This window comes from Anomaloglossus baeobatrachus, chromosome 1, assembly GCF_048569485.1.
Source record: "Anomaloglossus baeobatrachus isolate aAnoBae1 chromosome 1, aAnoBae1.hap1, whole genome shotgun sequence".
Classification (NCBI taxonomy): Eukaryota; Metazoa; Chordata; class Amphibia; order Anura; family Aromobatidae; genus Anomaloglossus; species Anomaloglossus baeobatrachus.
Genome location: NC_134353.1, coordinates 154775124 through 154792759, shown reverse-complemented (window position 1 = coordinate 154792759; position 17636 = coordinate 154775124). Strand labels below are relative to the sequence as shown.

Sequence of the window (17636 nt, the reverse complement as noted above, 5' to 3'; positions counted from 1 at the left end):
TATTCAAAAATAGGACTGATAATGCATGTTAGTATATTATGATTATATATCTGTATGACTAATACCTCAGAGAACTGTGTTTTTAAGTTAAATATGGCAGCTATCTGGTAACACAGACTTTGCAGCAATAGGCGAGTGTTTCGGCTGTCCCCAGTAGCTCCGATAAATCGAGTCACGACTCTCAGGTCCCTGTTTGTTACAAAGAGAATGAAAATGTTACAAATTTCTAGACAAACGTAATAGCTGAAGATCTTGAATCATTAGAGACACTTCCTTCTCTGCAGAACAGAGAATCGATGCTTATAAAGTCCCCCTCATGCCCAGGATGATGGATCTAACATTTGTTAACATGGAATACTATTGACACGTATCCACATTACTAGGCTATAGCAGGATAGTAGTAATAAATAATTGTTATTAATGTCATAAATATTATTCTAATTATGATTATTACAGCACTTTTAGCAGCTTGAGCTTCTGCTTGTTCGAGGCTCTCCACTCTGACTTATAGACTGTCCCCATATGCCATATGTCCTAATAGGCTGCATGGACAGCAAGGTGTCTCATCAAGGTTTTTCTCCTACCGTTAAGCCTGCTTTACACCTTACGATATCACAAACGATATCGTATGCGATCGTACCTGCCCCCATCGTATGTGCGGCACGTTCAATTTGTTGACCGCGTCTCACAAACGATTATTTCCCGTCACACGTACTTACCCTTCCATACGACCTCGATGTGGGCGGCGAACATCCACTTCCTGGAGTGGGATGGACGTTCGGCATCACCGCGACGTCACGTGGCAGCCGGCCAATAGAAGCGGAGGGGCGGAGATGAGCGGGACGTAAACATCCCACCTCTTTCCTTCCGCATTGCTGGCCGGGAGCCGCGGGACGCAGGTAAGCTGCGTTCATCGTTCCCGGGGTGTCACACACTGCGATGTGTGCTGCCCCGGGAACATTGAACAACCTGACGTTCAATTTTTAGTAATTGAATGACGTGCTTGCGATCAACGTTTTAACGTTCAATTGCAATCGCACGGAGGTTTCACACGCTACAATGTAACTAACGATGCCGGATGTGCGTCACTTACGACATGATCCCACCGACACATCGTTAGATAAATTGTAGAGTGTAAAGCCCGCTTTAGAATTGATGTCATAGCGCTAGTTTATGGCAACCAATCATATGGTTGTTCACTCTTCCTCTAAAACACGGGTGCCCAGTTGCATCCCGTGGACAAATGTGGCCCATGATACCCTTTTATGCAGCCTTCATCAATTTCTCCACAAAGATGATTGTCCGATCACATGTATATTCCATGTCATGAAGAAGACCAGTGATGCACAGCACTGGTGGGACAGATAAGTATGAATGGTGTGTTTTGTGGTCATTTCTTGGCCAGCCATATCTTGGCAGAATGGGTCAAGACTCTTATAGCGCAGAAATGAGTGGTTGAGGTGAAGAAGGGGCCATGTATGAGTGCGTTAAATTAGTTATAGTCTATGGGAGAAGGAAAACTCTTGACTGTTTCAGCGTCTGGCATATACTACAATGTAGAGAGCTGAATGTATGGGCTCTTCATTTCTGACAGGTGGGAGCCTTATAAATGAAGCCAGCACTAATTAGATATTTATAATATACTACAAAAATGAGTACACTCCTCACATTTTTTAAAATATCTCATTATTGTTTTCATGGGACAGCACTGAAGATATAACACTTTGATACAATGTAAAGTAATCAGTGTACAGATTTTACAACAGTGTAAATTTGGTGCCCTCTAAATAACTCAACACAGCCATTAATGATTAAATGACTAACAACAAAAGTTAGTACACTGTGCTGTCCAGCCATTCTCTTAATGGGATATGTTTTTGTGGCACCCTGGACAAGCCAGGACGTCACAGGTACTGCAACAACACACCCCACACCCCGGTTAGGAACATCTAAGTCAGACACAAATCCTTGTTGCCAGGGGCTGATGTCCACACCAGGTGGGGCGGAGCCAGGCGGTTGGCTCCTCCCACCGAGGAGTTCACAGTCCTGGAGGCGGGAAAAGGAAGGCAGTTGAGAAAAGTGGAGGGTAGAGCGAGAGTGAGGGAAGTAGTAGTGGAGGAGCTGACTGGCCGTATCCGGGTACGTGTCCCGGGCACAGAAACAGCAAGGTTGGCAGATGGTGGTGACCGTCTGCAGGAGAGGCCAATTGATGCACAACTGTAAGGACCGGGGACGGGCGGTGGTCCGCCGGTACCGGATCGGGGAGCGAAGAGAAGCCAGCACCATCCGGCAGGGCCTACGGACCCCGACCAGGCTAGGAGTCGCCGTTAAACCGGTCAAATCCGTCAGCGACGGGAACCTCCGGTGTTTCCCAGCAGTAAAGACCCGACTGAAGGCAACCATCCAAACCGTGAGGGAGATAAAGCTACCGCCAGAACTAGAGCTCCCAGGGCCAGAGCCTGCGGGCACAAAAAGGGGCTCCCTTAGCCAACATACCGCGGGGGAGCGGGTTACCGGTGGGAAGCCATCGGGGCCGAGAACATAACACTGGTGCAGGGAGAGACAGTTACCGCCAGCCTACCGGGAGTGACCGTCGCAGCCGTCTGTGGGACTCGTCCATCCAGCCGTTTGTTTTACCAGAGACTCCGTGTGCGTTACTGGCTGAGTAAGTACCACCGTGCCGCCTGGCACTGCGCTGCCCCACGATCCTGCACCTGGCCAATCCCTGCAATCCACCAAAACAGACAACAACCCCGGGACTACCAAAATCCCCCTACCCACGGAGGGGAGAGAAACATCCCAGCTGCTCCCTGTCATCGCTCCCGGGATCCCCGTACAGAGCAGCGGTGGTGCCCCAACCTCACCACACAATGTGGGTGGCATCACAAACCGACATCCCAAGCACCAACAAAACTCCCCTTTCACTCATGGGCGAGGAGCGCCGCTCGAGTCCCCGGATCCGACCCACCGCTCGAGCCACCGAGCAGCAGCAGCAGCGCCGGACCCGAGCGTGGTGAGCGCTGCGCCCTTCCCGCCCGCGACAACTTGGCGTCACGAACAGGATCCTACCGTTCTACAGCCTGGTGGAAGTGCGCCTTGTGTCCCGCCGGAGGTGTCCGGCCGAAAATTTTCGAGAGCCGTCATATTGGGCGCGAGAAATCCCCGCTTGAGCGTCTTCCCGAGCAGTAGAGGCGCGAAAGTCGAAGCTCCACCCCAAAAGAGGAGGTGCCAGAGAGACACCAAGGGGGGACGGAAACAAGATGTCTGCGCCCGATGAAGCCGCTGGGGGAGTGGTGGACGTAGCCACAGACGTACCGGCAGATGGAAATGGGCCCAGCCGTGCTCTGGCCGCAGGAGCGGGAGGGTCCGCGGCCCCCGCCCTTGCTCAGGTGATGCCGTTCTCCTTGCCCTATGTGCCCGGAGCTACCTGGCTGCCGCAGTACGATGGGAAACCTGATACCTTGCAGGTCTTCCGGAAGAAGCTTAGCCCGCTTTTAGAACTGTACCCCCTGACTGAGAAGCAGTGTGCAGTGGTGGTGCTGGGGCAGCTAACCGGAGCAGCTGAGCAGGAGCTGGAGACCTGGGCCGAGGGGGACCGGTCCTCTGTGGCCACTATCTTTAAAAAGCTACAGGTTGCCTTTGAAATTCGCACCGGGGCTGAGCTGCGAATGCAGTTTTACCAATGCCGACATCGACCTACTGACAGTATCAGAGACTATGCCCTGCGTCTACAAACTTCTCTCCGGACGTTGAAGCGGGTGGACACCATCAATGATGCTGACAGTAACAAAATGCTAGTAGAGCAGTTCGTTCAGGGGATGAGATCCCCGGAGGACCCCAAACAGCTGCGGCTGTGGGCATTAGAGCACCCTGATGTGGACTTTACCGTGCTGAAAGAACGGGCCATTAAGGCTCTGCAGCCTCTGGCATCCGAAGTCCCTGGAGTGGCCCCGTGGCCGGCTGAGACGGCTCCCATCGTGGTAGCTCCTTCTCCCCCAACTCCGGCAGCGCCTGTGAACTCTGGCGGAATGATGGAGGAACTGGCTGCCCAAGTCCGTCGTATGGATGGAGACCTCGCCAAGATCCTCGCCGCACTGCAGCCTCCAACGAGGTCCAGGCCCCTGGGGGGGTTACAGCTCACCGACCGCCCAGAAGATGTTCCCTGGATGCAGCGGAGAAGGGCTACTGACCCGCGGTATGGGCCTCCAATCTGTTACAAGTGCAGCAAGCCCGGTCACTACTCCCGACGGTGTCCGTTAAACGAACAACCCCTGGGGCCAAGGGCCAATCCTCAGGAGTAGAACCCAGTGGCCCCCCCGACTGGCGGGACCGGTTCATCGGGGCCCGCCCCATCATCCCTCTGGCTGTGGACGGCGTCCCGCTGATGGCGCTCCTGGACACTGGATCTCAGGTAACCACGATGCCGTATACACTGTATCAACGTTATTGGGGGGAGAATGAACTTGCCCCTCCAGATAGCAGCATGACATTGATTGCCGCTGATGGCCTCCCTTTGACCCAAGTGGGGTACAAACATGTGGCTATGACTGTGGGGCGAACCGAGCTGCAACACCAAGGGATGGTCGTGATAAGGAATGACCCCAGCGATCATGATCCAAAGGTGGTGCTAGGAACGAATGTAATGGAGCATTGCATGAGTGAGGTGTTGACCCTACTACAACAGCTGGCCGCCACCGCAGCGGGAGGTCGACAGAGGGCGGTGCAGCAAGAGATTCGGGCCTTGATGTACCGGCAGCAAGTGAACTCTGCAGGAGGAGAGATTGGGGGAGTGAGAGTGATGGATGTGGCCCCTTTAACTGTGCCTCCCCGGAGCGAAATGATGATCTGGTGTAGGGCAGCGGTAGGTCCCCAGGGACGTGATTACCCGGCCATGGTAGAGCCCATGCCCTCCGAACACTGGCCCACCGTAATGACCGCCAGGGGAGTGGTGGACGTTAAGAAGGGGAGGGTGCCCGTGAGAGTGTTAAATTGTGGGGAGGAGGAGGTTAGGCTCCCACGGTACGCCACCCTCGCCAAGCTACTAACCCTTGACCCCCACACCATCCAAGAGGCAGTCTCCCCAACCTCCTCGCCCTCCGCCGGTCGCCACGCGCCCCCTGCACAGTTACGTGAGTGGTGCCGAGAGCTGCATGTAGGCACTGACGATACCACAGGGACGGGGTATACCGGGTAGTACAGGAGTACGAGCAAGTTTTCAGCAAACACCCGCTAGACTTTGAGCAGATTAAAGGGGTCCAACATTACATACCCACCGGCAGACACCCCCCGAATAAAGAGAGGTATAGGCCTATTCCACCTGCACATTACCAATGCGCTAAGAATATGTTGAAAAACATGAAAGAGGCAGGGGTTATTCGGGATAGCTGCAGTCGCTGGGCAGCTCCGTTGGTGCTGGTCAAGAAAAAGGATGGCACCATGAGGATGTGTGTGGATTACCGGAAGATCAACCAGATAACCCATAAGGATGCCTATCCCCTGCCCCGGATTGAGGAATCTCTCGCCGCGCTGAGGACCGCTAACTACTTCTCTACCCTTGACCTCACCAGCGGGTACTGGCAAGTGGCCGTAGCACCCGAAGACCGTGAAAAGACCCCCTTCGCTACCCCCATAGGTCTCTGTGAGTTCAACAGCATGCCGTTTGGGCTGTGCAACGCCCCTGGAACCTTCCAACGGCTAATGGAATGCTGTCTGGGACACCTGAATTTTGAGACTGTCTTGCTGTACCTGGACGATGTAATCGTGTACTCACAGATGTATGAAGCCCACCTGGAGCACCTAGCTGAGGTGTTCGCGTCCCTTGCCAAGTATGGGATGAAACTGAAACCCTCCAAGTGTCACCTGTTAAAGCCCAGGGTACAGTACCTCGGTCATGTGGTGGGCGCGGAAGGCGTCGCCCCAGACCCGGAGAAGGTCACTGCCATACAGGACTGGCAGAGGCCGACTACGGTGAGGGAGGTGAGACAGTTCCTGGGCCTGGTGGGCTACTACCGCCGCTTCATAGAAGGGTACACGAAGATGGCTGCCCCCATGCAAGACCTCCTCGTGGGACAGACCAAGGGTGGTAGGCCTACTGGAACTCCGTTAGTGTGGGAGGAAAAGCAAGACGAGTCCTTCCGCCAACTGAAGGCGGCGTTGACCGGGGAAGAGATCCTAGCGTACCCCGACTACAGCCGCCCATTCATCCTTTATACCGACGCCAGCAATGTGGGCTTGGGAGCGGTATTGGCCCAGAATCAGGACGGCAGGGAAAGGGTGATCGCTTATGCCAGCCGAAAACTCCGACCCACCGAAAGGAATCCTGAGAATTACAGCTCCTTCAAGCTCGAGCTTCTAGCACTGGTGTGGGCTATCACCGAGCGGTTCCGCCATTACCTAGCATCGGCCAAGTTCACCGCTTACACGGACAATAACCCACTAACCCATCTGGATACAGCCAAGCTGAGTGCATTAGAGCAGCGGTGGGTGGCCAGGCTGGCCAATTACGACTTCACCATCAAATACCGGGCCAGCCGTACAAATGCCAACGCCGATGCCCTCTCCCGGATGCCCCATCTGTCAGAAGAGGGGCTGGACGATGATGACCTCGAAGAGATCGAGTTGCCTGCGTTTCACCGGCCGCCAGTTGAGAAGCTGCGTGTCCATCAACAACAGGTGAACCTGGACCCGCTGCCCAGTAAGGGGTGGCAAGAAGCCAAGGATCAGGCACCCGCTGTCCGTTTGGTCAAAACCTTGATAGAACAGGGCTTGGCTGGAATGGACCCCACTGCCCCTGCCGAGGCCCAACGCTTGTGGCGGGAAGGAACCCGGCTGTGCCTGCATCAAGGGAAGCTGTATCGGGAGTTAATCAATCCGAAGACCCACGAGAAGATTCGCCAGCTAGTGATTCCTCAAGCTAACGTGCCCACTGTCCTCCAGGCATACCATGACGGGGCCGGACACTTCGGGTGGAAAAAGCTGGAAATGCTGTTAAGGGAGCAGTTCTATTGGAGTGGGATGCGGGAATCTGTGGAGGCCTGGTGCCGAGAATGCGGCCCCTGCACCCTGAGAAGGGATGAGGCCAGCCAGAAGGCCCCGCTACGCCCAATCGTTACGCATCAACCGCTGGAGCTGGTGGCCGTCGACCATGTGAAGCTCACCCCTAGCCGAAGTGGGTATACTTATGCCCTGACCATCGTGGACCACTATTCAAGATTTATGGTGGTTGTCCCCATCAAAAACCTGACCGGCCGCACCGCCGCTAGAGCATTCCAGGCCTATTTCTGTCGGCCACATGGATACCCGTAGAAGGTGCTCACCGACCAGGGCCCGGCCATTGAAGCGGAGGTGTTCCAAGAATTCTGCCAGCTGTACGGTTGCAAGAAAATTCGGACCACGCCTTATCACGCCCAAACCAATGGCATGTGCGAAAAGATGAACCACTTGGTCCTGAACCTCCTCAAGACGTTGCCGCTGGAGGAACGGAACCTATGGCCAGAAAACCTACCTGACCTGGTCGATATGTACAACAACATTCCTTCCGGCTCTACGAAGTGCACACCGGCGTACCTGATGAGAGCTCGGCCCGGTCGACTGCCAGTGGACCTAGAGATGGGGTTGGAGGCCCCGGAAGCGCTCCCGTCGACCGCGGGGTGGGACATTCAATGAAGAGCACAGTACCAACAGGTCCAGGACTATGTAGAAAAGAATTTGTGCCGAAGTCGGAAGCAGCAGGAGCAGTGCTTCAACAAAAAGGTGGCTGCAGGTCCCTTTCTGCCCGGAGATGTCGTCTTGAAGCGAAGAACCCATAAGCTAGACGACCAATGGGAGAAGGCCCCGTATGTAATACAACCCACCAATTGGGAGAATGGAAAGGCCTACCAGATCAGCCGTGACCAGGGGAAGACTTTGGCCACGGTTTCCCGAGATCACCTGAAGAGGTGTCCCCCACCATTGAGGACGGCAACTGAAGCCACGGCTACCGAACCGGCTGAGGAGAAGGAGAAAGGGGTAATCCACACCATGATGGTGATTTCCCGGCCGATTGGCCAACACAGAACGGCGCAGTGATCCTTCCCGTAATACTGTTCCCACAACCCGTGCAGGAAAAAGAGATGGAAGTGACCGTTAATGCCTCGGCGCCCAGGGATGTGCCTGTACCCAGCTCCCCTATGCCTCTGCCTGCCCCACATGATAGCTGGGGGGAAGAACTAGATGTGTCCTCTACTCCCCCGCTTCCCACCACCAACCTTGGCCCCCGTAGATCCACATGTCCCAACCTAGGTCGACCCCCGCTTAGGTACAGGGAGACTAACATTTAGGGGTTGTGATGTCCTTGTATGTTGTTGAATGTAACCAAATGATAAGAAGAAATAATCAACCGAACTGTGACCAGATTAGCACCGAGATTAAACCGGCCGTTGCCGGCAACTAGTCCCCGTTTGGACACCTTTCACCGTGCGTAAGGAACTACTTGCGGGCAAGCCCGAGAACTCGCAGGGCAACCACAAACTTGTGGCGTGTAAATAAAAATGTTGGCTTGTTACCGTGACCGCCTCTGGAGAGGCTGATTTGGGAGGATGGGCCTGGAGGAAATGGATGGCCCAGGCCCGCCACTACCGTAACCGGTGGCAATCCTCCGGGGGTCAGGGGTCCCCCATGGACGTGGGTCCCCTGAAAGAGACCGTACCCGCTCGGGCAATTTGGTTCTGGACTGGGGCAAGGGGTGCTGCCTACTTCTTAGGGACAGCATCAGGGCCAGGTTGTTTGGGGAGGGGGAGCGGAAGCCGTACCGTAAACAAAATGTTAGTAACGTTAAAGTACCGTGCCTCCCGTTATGGGAAGTTTATAAAATGTTTGTGATTTTACATGTTTTACCGTTTTACTTCCTTTTTTCCAGTTGTGAAAATAAAACCGGTGATGGACGAGCAGCCCGCGGACGGTCTGCGTTTAACCAAGGGGGAATTTGGTGCCCTGGACAAGCCAGGACGTTACAGGTACTGCAACAACACACCCCACACCCCGATTAGGAACATCTAAGTCAGACACAAATCCTTGTTGCCTCCCTCCAGGGGTGATGTCCACACCAGGTGGGGCGGAGCCAGGCAGTTTGCTCCTCCCACCGAGGAGTTCACAGTCCTGGAGGCGGGAAAAGGAAGGCAGTTGAGAAAAGTGGAGGGTAGAGCGAGAGTGAGGGAAGTAGTAGTGGAGGAGCTGACTGGCCGTGTCTGGGTACGTGGCCCGGGCACAGAAACAGCAAGGTTGGCAGACGGTGGTGACAGTCTGCAGGAGAGGCCGATTGACGCACAACCGTAAGGACCGGGGACGGGCGGTGGCCCGCCGGTATTGGATCGGGGAGCGAAGAGAAGCCAGCACCATCCGGCAGGGCCTACGGACCCCGACCAGGCTAGGAGTCACTGTTAAACCGGTCAAATCCGTCAGCGACGGGAACCTCCGGGGTTTCCCAGCAGTAAAGACCCGACTGAAGGCAACCGTCCAAACCGTTAGGGAGATAAAGCTACCGCCAGAGCTAGAGCTCCCAGGGCCAGAGCCTGCGGGCACAAAAAGGGGCTCCCTTAGCCAACATACCGCGGGGGAGCGGGTTACCGGTGGGAAGCCATCGGGGCCGAGAACATAACACCGGTGCAGGGAGAGACAGTTACCGCCAGCCTTCCAGGACTGACCGTCGCAGCCATCTGTGGGACTCGTCCATCCAGCCGTTTGTTTTACCAGAGACTCCGTGTGCGTTACTGGCTGAGTAAGTACCACCGTGCCGCCTGGCACTGCGCTGCCCCGCGACCCTGCACCTGACCAAGCCCTGCAATCCACCAAACAGACAACAACTCCGTGCCCCGGGACTACCAAAATCCTCCTACCAGTTCCCATAATGCCTCTCTCTGTAACGCGTCCTATCTTGTTTGCTCACATGGTTTTTTCTGGTCAGTGCCATCTTGGCAGCACATGTGTGGCGCCCTGGACAAGCCAGGACGTCACAGGTACTGCAACAACACACCCCACACCCCGGCTATGCACATCAAGGCCAGACAAAATCCTTGTTGCCTCCCTCCAGGGGCTGATGTCCACACCAGGGGGTGGAGCCAGGCGGTTGGCCCCAGCCGCCGAGGAGTTCACAGTCCTGGAGGTGGGAAAAGGAAGCAGTTGAGTGCAGGAGAGAGGAGAGTGGAGTTCAGTTGAGTTTGGAGAAGTGAAGTGGTAGTGGAGCAGACTGACCGTGTCCGGGTGCGTGGCCCGGGCACATACAGCAAGGTTGGCAGACGGTGGTGACCGTCTGCAGGAGGGGCTGATTGAAGTGAACCGTAAGGACCGGGGATGGGCGGTGGCCCGCCGGTACCGGACCGGGGAACGAAGAGAAGCCAGCACCATTCGGCAGGGCCTACGGACCCCGACTAGGCTTGGAGTCGCCGTAAAACCGGTCAAATCCGTTAGCGAAAAGAACCTCCGGGGTTTCCCAGCAGTCAAGACCCGATTGAAGGCAACCGCTCAAACCGTGAAGGGAAATACAGTCACCTCCAAGGCTATAGTTCCCAGGGCCAGAGCCTGCGGGCAAAAGGGGCTCCCTCAGCATCCATCCAAGCTGGGGAGCGGGTTACCGGTGGGAAGCCACCAGAACCGAGAACATAACGCAGGTGCAGGGAAAGGCAGTCACCGCCAACCTACCGGGAGGAGAAACCCCGCTGCCGTCTGTGGGACCCGTCCATCCAGCCGTTTGTTTTACAGGAGACTTTGCATTCATCATTGGCTGAGTGAGTACCACCGTGCCGCATGCGGCACCGCGCTGCCCCCGCGACCCTGCACCTCACCAGGCCCCGTAACCCGCCTGTTCTTCCCTATCCCTCACCGGGTCCCGGGACAACCAACCCCCCTACCCACGGAGGGGAAAACAACATCCAAGCTGCTCCCTGTCATCGCTCCCGGGATCCCCGTCCAGAGCAGCGGTGGTGTCACAACCTCACCACAACCGTGGGTGTCGTCACGGACAATATCCCTAAACCAAACCACCCCTTTCACTCACGGGCGAGGAGCGCCGCTCGAGTCCCCGGGATCCGGCCCACCGCTCGAGCCACCGACCGAGCGAGCAGCAGCCGGACCCGAGCAGTGGGTGACCGCAGCGCCCTCCCCGCCCGCGACACATGCATCATGAAGAGAGGATTCTCCTGTTACCTTTATCTTCCATCCTCCATGTTATATCCCTCATCCTTCCCTTATCTCATCTGATATCTTACATCATCATATGAAGGTACTGGCAATAAATACGTTAACATTTCAAACACTCCATCATCCTTCCTGGATTTACCACATGCAACTGGTCAGGCACATGGAGGAAAAGATAGCGAATAACCTATTTACCATTGCTTGCACAGACATCCATGCTCACATCCCTCTGATACATCTCACGGGCATCGGTGGCAGAATATACACCCCTAAGTAAAAATGGCCAAATTGCACCCAAAGTGTCAATATTGTGTGTGGTCACCATTATTTTCAAGCACTGCCTTAACTCTCTTTGGCATGAGGTTCACTAGAGCTTCACAGGAGCCGCTGGACTCCTCTTCCATCCTCCATGATAACATCATGAAGCTGGAGGATGTTGGAGACCTTGTGCTCCTCCACCTTCCGTTTAAGGATACCCAACAGATGCTCAATAGGGTTTAAGTCTGGAGACATGTTTGGCCAGTACAGCACCTTTTTTCAAAGCAGTGGACATCTTGGAGGTGTGTTTGGCATCATTATGTACTGCACAGCACCCCAGTTAAAAATGAAATAGAATGGATAAAATGGATATTACAGTAAAAAAATTTAGGTAACATTTCTTACTGCATAATGACTTGTATAGAAGGCAAATTAAAAAAAGAAAAAAGTACTCCAGCTCTACTACTTAGGCTGTGTTCATACTTTCATGTTGCTTTCAATGTTGAAAAAACACTGGAAAAAGGCTGAAAGAACGGACATGCTGCTTCTTTAAAAAACGTAGCATTTTTCAGTTAGTAAAAACAAAACAAAAAAAAATCATGTAGCTTTTGCTGGTACTGTATAAATCTTTTAATTTGCATAAAATAAAAGAGCGGTATTAATAGGGCATAGAACTGATGTAGAACTGAAAGAGACGTTTGGTTTATGTTGCAGCAGCAAGGACTGTGCAGTAGTAACCTCTGCCTACATGCCTTTAATGCTAAACCATATTATCCCTTCTCCAGCAGCTCTTCCTAGACTGTCTCCAGGGTAGAGTGTGCCGAGCGCCGCATCACCGCGTCTTATATAAACCCGATGATGCAATGCGATCGGCTAATCACAGCGATGTCAGTAACCAACATGGCTACAACATTACTGCAATTGGCAGGCAATCTCCACGTTTAGTGGCTGAAAAGCAGACATGAAACGTGTGGCGGGGACTCTAGCATTGCACTTGACCGCCCCTGATACTTGATCGAGAAGGGATCAGTGGCGAGCCTGCTCGCCTATCACTACTTTTAAGTCTTCTGACTTTCTAACAAAAAGAAATTGTGCTTCAGAAATTCCACTGATATAAAGTAGATATGCGAGAAATATTATTTGTTAATTATTGTCTGTGACATATGACGTGCCCACGGGGTTGGGGGTGACTCGTCGCCTGGCTGCGGTACTTCTCCTGGGACGCCGCGGTGGCTTTGCTTGATTCCGTGACCCCGGGTGTCAATAAAATGGCTGGGGATGGGGACGATGGGGGTAGTTGTTCGTGACGCCTCCTGTGATGTGCAGCCAATATCAGCCGCCACTGCGGAACTTCTTTGCTGGGGCAGATGACAACGGAGCTCGAATGGTTCAGCTCTCCACAGGCAGAGCCGTGGCCCCAGGGAGGATGGTGGTGGTGGTAGTCTCTCAGACGCTGATAGTGTTGGGGGCGCGATGGCGTGGGTGCCAGTAGTAACGGGATGACACAAGCGGTGCAGTGTCTCTTTACTCACTGCTCACACATTCAGCCTATGGAAAGTGCTGATCCCCGCTGTGATGGTCTCCAGCCAATCCAGGATACTTCAGAGGTCGTGACCGGCGGTCCTTTCTGTTAGTCAAACAGGTCACGTGTGCCTGCTGCACTCCCCGTGAAACCTGGGATTCCCCTTCTTTTCCTAAGAACCTGAGTCGAGCCTCCAGCTACAGACCATGGGCCCCAAACTGTTTGTTGTCTCCTGCTCCTCCAAAGTGCGACCTCACATGGACACCGTCCAGTGCAGACTGCCTATTGTGTGTTGGATGGCTCCTAACTTCCCCCTGTGGGTGCCCCGCGTCCCGGGTTCCTGAGTAGTGGGCATTAAGTCCCATACCTTGTGATGGCTACCCCAGCACCTACTCTAGGCCGGTCCCAGTGACAGAACCCCCGAGTTATGTATTGGTGAGTGTGGTTGTGATTGTTACCAGTGACGACCTCCTCCATATCCAAGATGAATACTGCACTTTAAGTGAGGTGCAGTACCCTGTGGCGCCTGAAGCCACAGGGGCGTCACACATAACTCTCTGATTTTAGGGCATATATATTCAAAGTTTGAAAATGGTGAAGTTTTCAAAATTTCATAAAATGTCTGATATTCTTACAGATAAATAAAAAATATTGTTGTAAGTTTGCCATTGTCATAAAGTACAATGTGTCCTGAAAAAACTGTCTCAGAATCACTGGGATCTGTTGAAGTGTTCAAGAATTATTACCACATAAAGTGACACTGGTCAGAATTTTAAAAATTGGCTGGGTCAGGAAGGTGAAAACGGGCTGCGTGGGGAAGGCGTTAAGGTTGTGAACGTCTGCTCTAAAATATCATCCGAAACTGGATTGGAAACACCATACACCATAGTGTCTTGGAAAGCAGTGACTGTAAGACGGGCTTTGCACGTTGCGACATGGCAAGCCGATGCTGCGATGTCGCACGCGATAGTCCCCCGCCCCCGTCGCAGGTACAATATCTTGTTATAGCTGGCGTAGTGAAAATTATCGCTACGCCAGCTTCACATGCACTCACCTGCCCTGCGACCGTCGCTCTGGCCGGCGACCCGCCTCCTTCCTAAGGGGGCGGGTCGTGTGGCGTCATAGCGACGTCACACGGCAGGCGGCCAATAGCGACAGAGGGGCGGAGATGAGCAGGATGTAAACATCCCGCCCACCTCTTTCCTTCCGTATAGCCGCCGGCGGCAGGTAAGGTGATGTTCCTCGCTCCTGCAGCTTCATACACAGCGATGTGTGCTGCCGCAGGAACGAGGAACTGCATCGTACCTGTCACGGCACCGGCATTATAAAAATGTCGGAGAATGCACCTATGCTACGATAACGACGCTTTTGCGCTCGTTCATCGTATCATCTAGCATTTACACACTATGATGTCGAAAGTGACGCCGGATGTGCGTCACTTTCGATTTGACCCCACCGACATCGCACGTGCGATGTCGCAACGTGCAAAGCCGTCCTAAAATACATGACTCACAATTCAATGTTAAATATACATTAATGTATGCAAAAACCTTACCATTCATCCCAGTAAGATGCTGCTGTAGACACTTTTGCTATTAGAGCGCTTTTCCCACTGCCAGGCTGTCCATGTAATACAATCAGATGTCTATTCGAAGACTTCACACAGTCCTGGAGCTGCGTTAAAATCGACTCTCTGCCCATAAAACTCTGTATTCTACAAGTGGGAAAGAAAAAAATCTCAGGTGATCATTTTGTGTAACTGTATTGTATTCACAAAGCCTCAGTCCAATGTCTCTGGTGTTTTTATAGCCAACCTCTCCTGGGTATAATAATAATATAATATTTATTAATTTATATAGCGCTATTAATTCCATAGCACTTTACATACATTGGCAACACTGTCCCCATTGTGGCTCACAATCTAAGGTCCCTAATTGTATGTTTTTGTAGTGTGGATAACAAGCTATATACACAAAAGATGCAGCAGAGCTGAGATATATGCGTGTACTGAATTTTGCATTACTTTAAATTACTGCTACATTCTCTATACTGCTAAATGTGAGGTCGATCAAATTGTGTGAAGCCACTTGTCACAACATCATCTCATACCGATCTGACAGTGCAGAAAACAGAATTGCTTCTTTCTTCAGCTTAATGCGGGCTTCACACGGTACGATCTATCGTGCGATTGCACGAGCGATCGTACCTGCCCCCGTCGTTTGTGCGTCACGGGCAATTAGTTGCCCGTGGCGCACAAAGTCGTTAAACCCCCGTCACACGTACTTACCTGCTGAGCGACCTTGCTGTGTGCGGCGAACATGCACTTCCTGAAGGGCGAGGGACGTTCGGCGTCACAGCGAGGTCACAGCGGCTGGCCAATAGAAGCGAAGGGGCGGAGATGAGCGGGACGTAAACATCCCGCCCACCTCCTTCCTTCAGCATTGCTGGCGGGAGCCTCGGGACGCAGGTAAGCTGTGTTCATCGTTCCTGCGTTTATTGGCAGCCAAGCCCATCCTCACAATCTGAGGCTCTGGTGAATACCGGTAGGCGTAAGCCCCTCACACATCAGGATAAGCCTGGGTTCCCCATGTTGTCCAGTGGGTTCACTCCCACTCATCGCCTCAACAATAGTGAGCGTAACACTATAATAGAAAAACAGCCTTGGAGAGGTGGATAGATAAGGTTCACTAACTATAAGGTCATAATTACCCAATGTAAAATGTAAAAACCAACTAAGTCAGCACCTAGGCAAAAGAGGAAGATGAGCCTGTTTATGTCATGGACTCATCTCTGTGGGTCCCCGTGTGATGGAAGGTGAATGCACCGTATCTGTATTTTCTGTATCATACTTTACATTGCTTACAGTAGCCTATAAAGGAGGAACCTAGAAAACTAAAACATTGTGTGCATAAAGCCTGCCTGTTCTTTGCACTAACTACATCACATCACCTTAGTTATTATGTTTCCAGATGTTTTACATATCAGTTACAATTTTGATTTATTTGAGATGTCACAAAACTCTACAACTCACAGTCTATGGCATTGGGCGGCATGTTCTAAAATCTCCTCATTCCAACGATTCCTGAAAAAGTCTCTTCTGTTCCAAGTCGTTTCTGGTTTACAGGGCACATGGCACGTTCTACAATGAAATATTGTATAAGTTCCTTATCTTGGCTTTGTGTTGATAAATACACTGATTACAATTGTAATAAACTGATCATATTAACAAAGTCAGCTTAGGCTAATTTCACACCAATATACCAGATCCGTCAAAAAACAGATCTGGCGCATCCGTTTTTGCATCCTTTTCGTCCGTTTTTTATTTGCTGGATCCGTATGGAGCATGCTCCGTTTACAAAAACGGATCCGGCGGCCGCATCCATTTTTTACCGCATTATGCCGGATCCGGCGTCCATAGGCTTCCATTGTAAAACACCGGATCCGGCGCGATGCGTTTTTTTTTTGCCGGACAAAAAAAGTTACAAGATACGTTCCCTCCATCTGCCGCTTTAGGCAATTATGACGGATCCGGCAAAAGCCGGATGCAACGCAAGGCCATCAGGCACAATCCGGCGCTAATACAAATCAATGGGGATAAAAGGGATCCGGCGCCGGATCCGTTTTACCTGTTTTTTTCCGGATTGTGCCTGATGGAAAAAAACTGATGTGTGAAAGTAGCCTTACTGAACCTCAAAGTACCTGGTGTGTAATGCAACCTGCTGGCCAGGAGGATGAGGACAGGTTTATTATTTTTAATTTTCCACCATCGGTCCATATACAATAGGCTTTAAACATACAGTTGAAACCAGACGTTTACATACACAATCTAAAAAGACACATCTGCATGTTTTTTTCACTATCCGACATGAAATCAGAATAAACCTTTCCCGTTTTAGGTCAATTAGGAACCAAAATTATTTATATTTGCCAAATGCCAGAATAATGAGAGAGAGAAAATGTTTAACCACTTCACGACCAGCCGATTTTGCACTTTCCGTTTCTTTTTCGTCACCCTACTTCCGAGAGCCGTAACTTTTTCATTTTTTTGTCAATATGGTCATGTGAGGGCTCGTTTATTTGCAGAACGAGTTGTACTATTAAATTAAATCATGAGTTTTACCATATAGTGTACTGGGAAACAGCAAAAAAATTCCAAATACGGAAAAATAGCAAAAAAGTGAGATTGCACAATTGTTTTTGAGATTTATTCACTGTGTTCACTATAGGGTAAAACTGATGTGTCGCTGTGATGCTTGCGAGTTCATAGTCACCAAACATATATAGGTTCATTTTTATCTAAGGGGTTAAAAAAATCTGAAGTTTGTCAAAAAAAAGTGGGGTACGTTTTGAGCCATTTTCCATGACTTGTAGTGTTCTCATTTTTCAGGATCTGGGACTCACTGAGGGCTTATTTTTTTGTGTCGCGAGGTGTCGTTTTTAATGGTACCATTTTTGCGCAGATGCTATGTTTTTATCGCCTGTTATGCCATTTTACAAAATTTGTGGCGACCAGAAAACCTAATTTTGCCGTTTGGAATTTGTTTGCCGCTACGCCGTTTATCGATCAGATTAATTGATTTTATATTGTGATAGATCGTGCATTTCTGAACGCGGCGATACCAAATGTGTGTATATTTTTTTTAAACCTTTAATTTTCAATGGTCTGAAAGAGAGGTGATTTGAAATT

General features: G+C 51.7%; 1 protein-coding gene across 1 annotated transcript in view; it reads right to left on the bottom strand.

Annotated features, from left to right (window-relative positions):
* The window catches only part of LOC142309097 (uncharacterized), a 234679-nt gene that overhangs the window by 99354 nt on the left and 117689 nt on the right, over positions 1–17636 (bottom strand). The window contains exons 13-15 of the mRNA XM_075347157.1: positions 15981–16088; positions 14505–14663; positions 66–189 (exon numbers count right to left, since the gene is read on the bottom strand). Of these exons, the coding sequence (XP_075203272.1) occupies positions 66–189; positions 14505–14663; positions 15981–16088 (391 nt within the window). The remainder of the gene's footprint in view (positions 1–65; positions 190–14504; positions 14664–15980; positions 16089–17636) is intronic.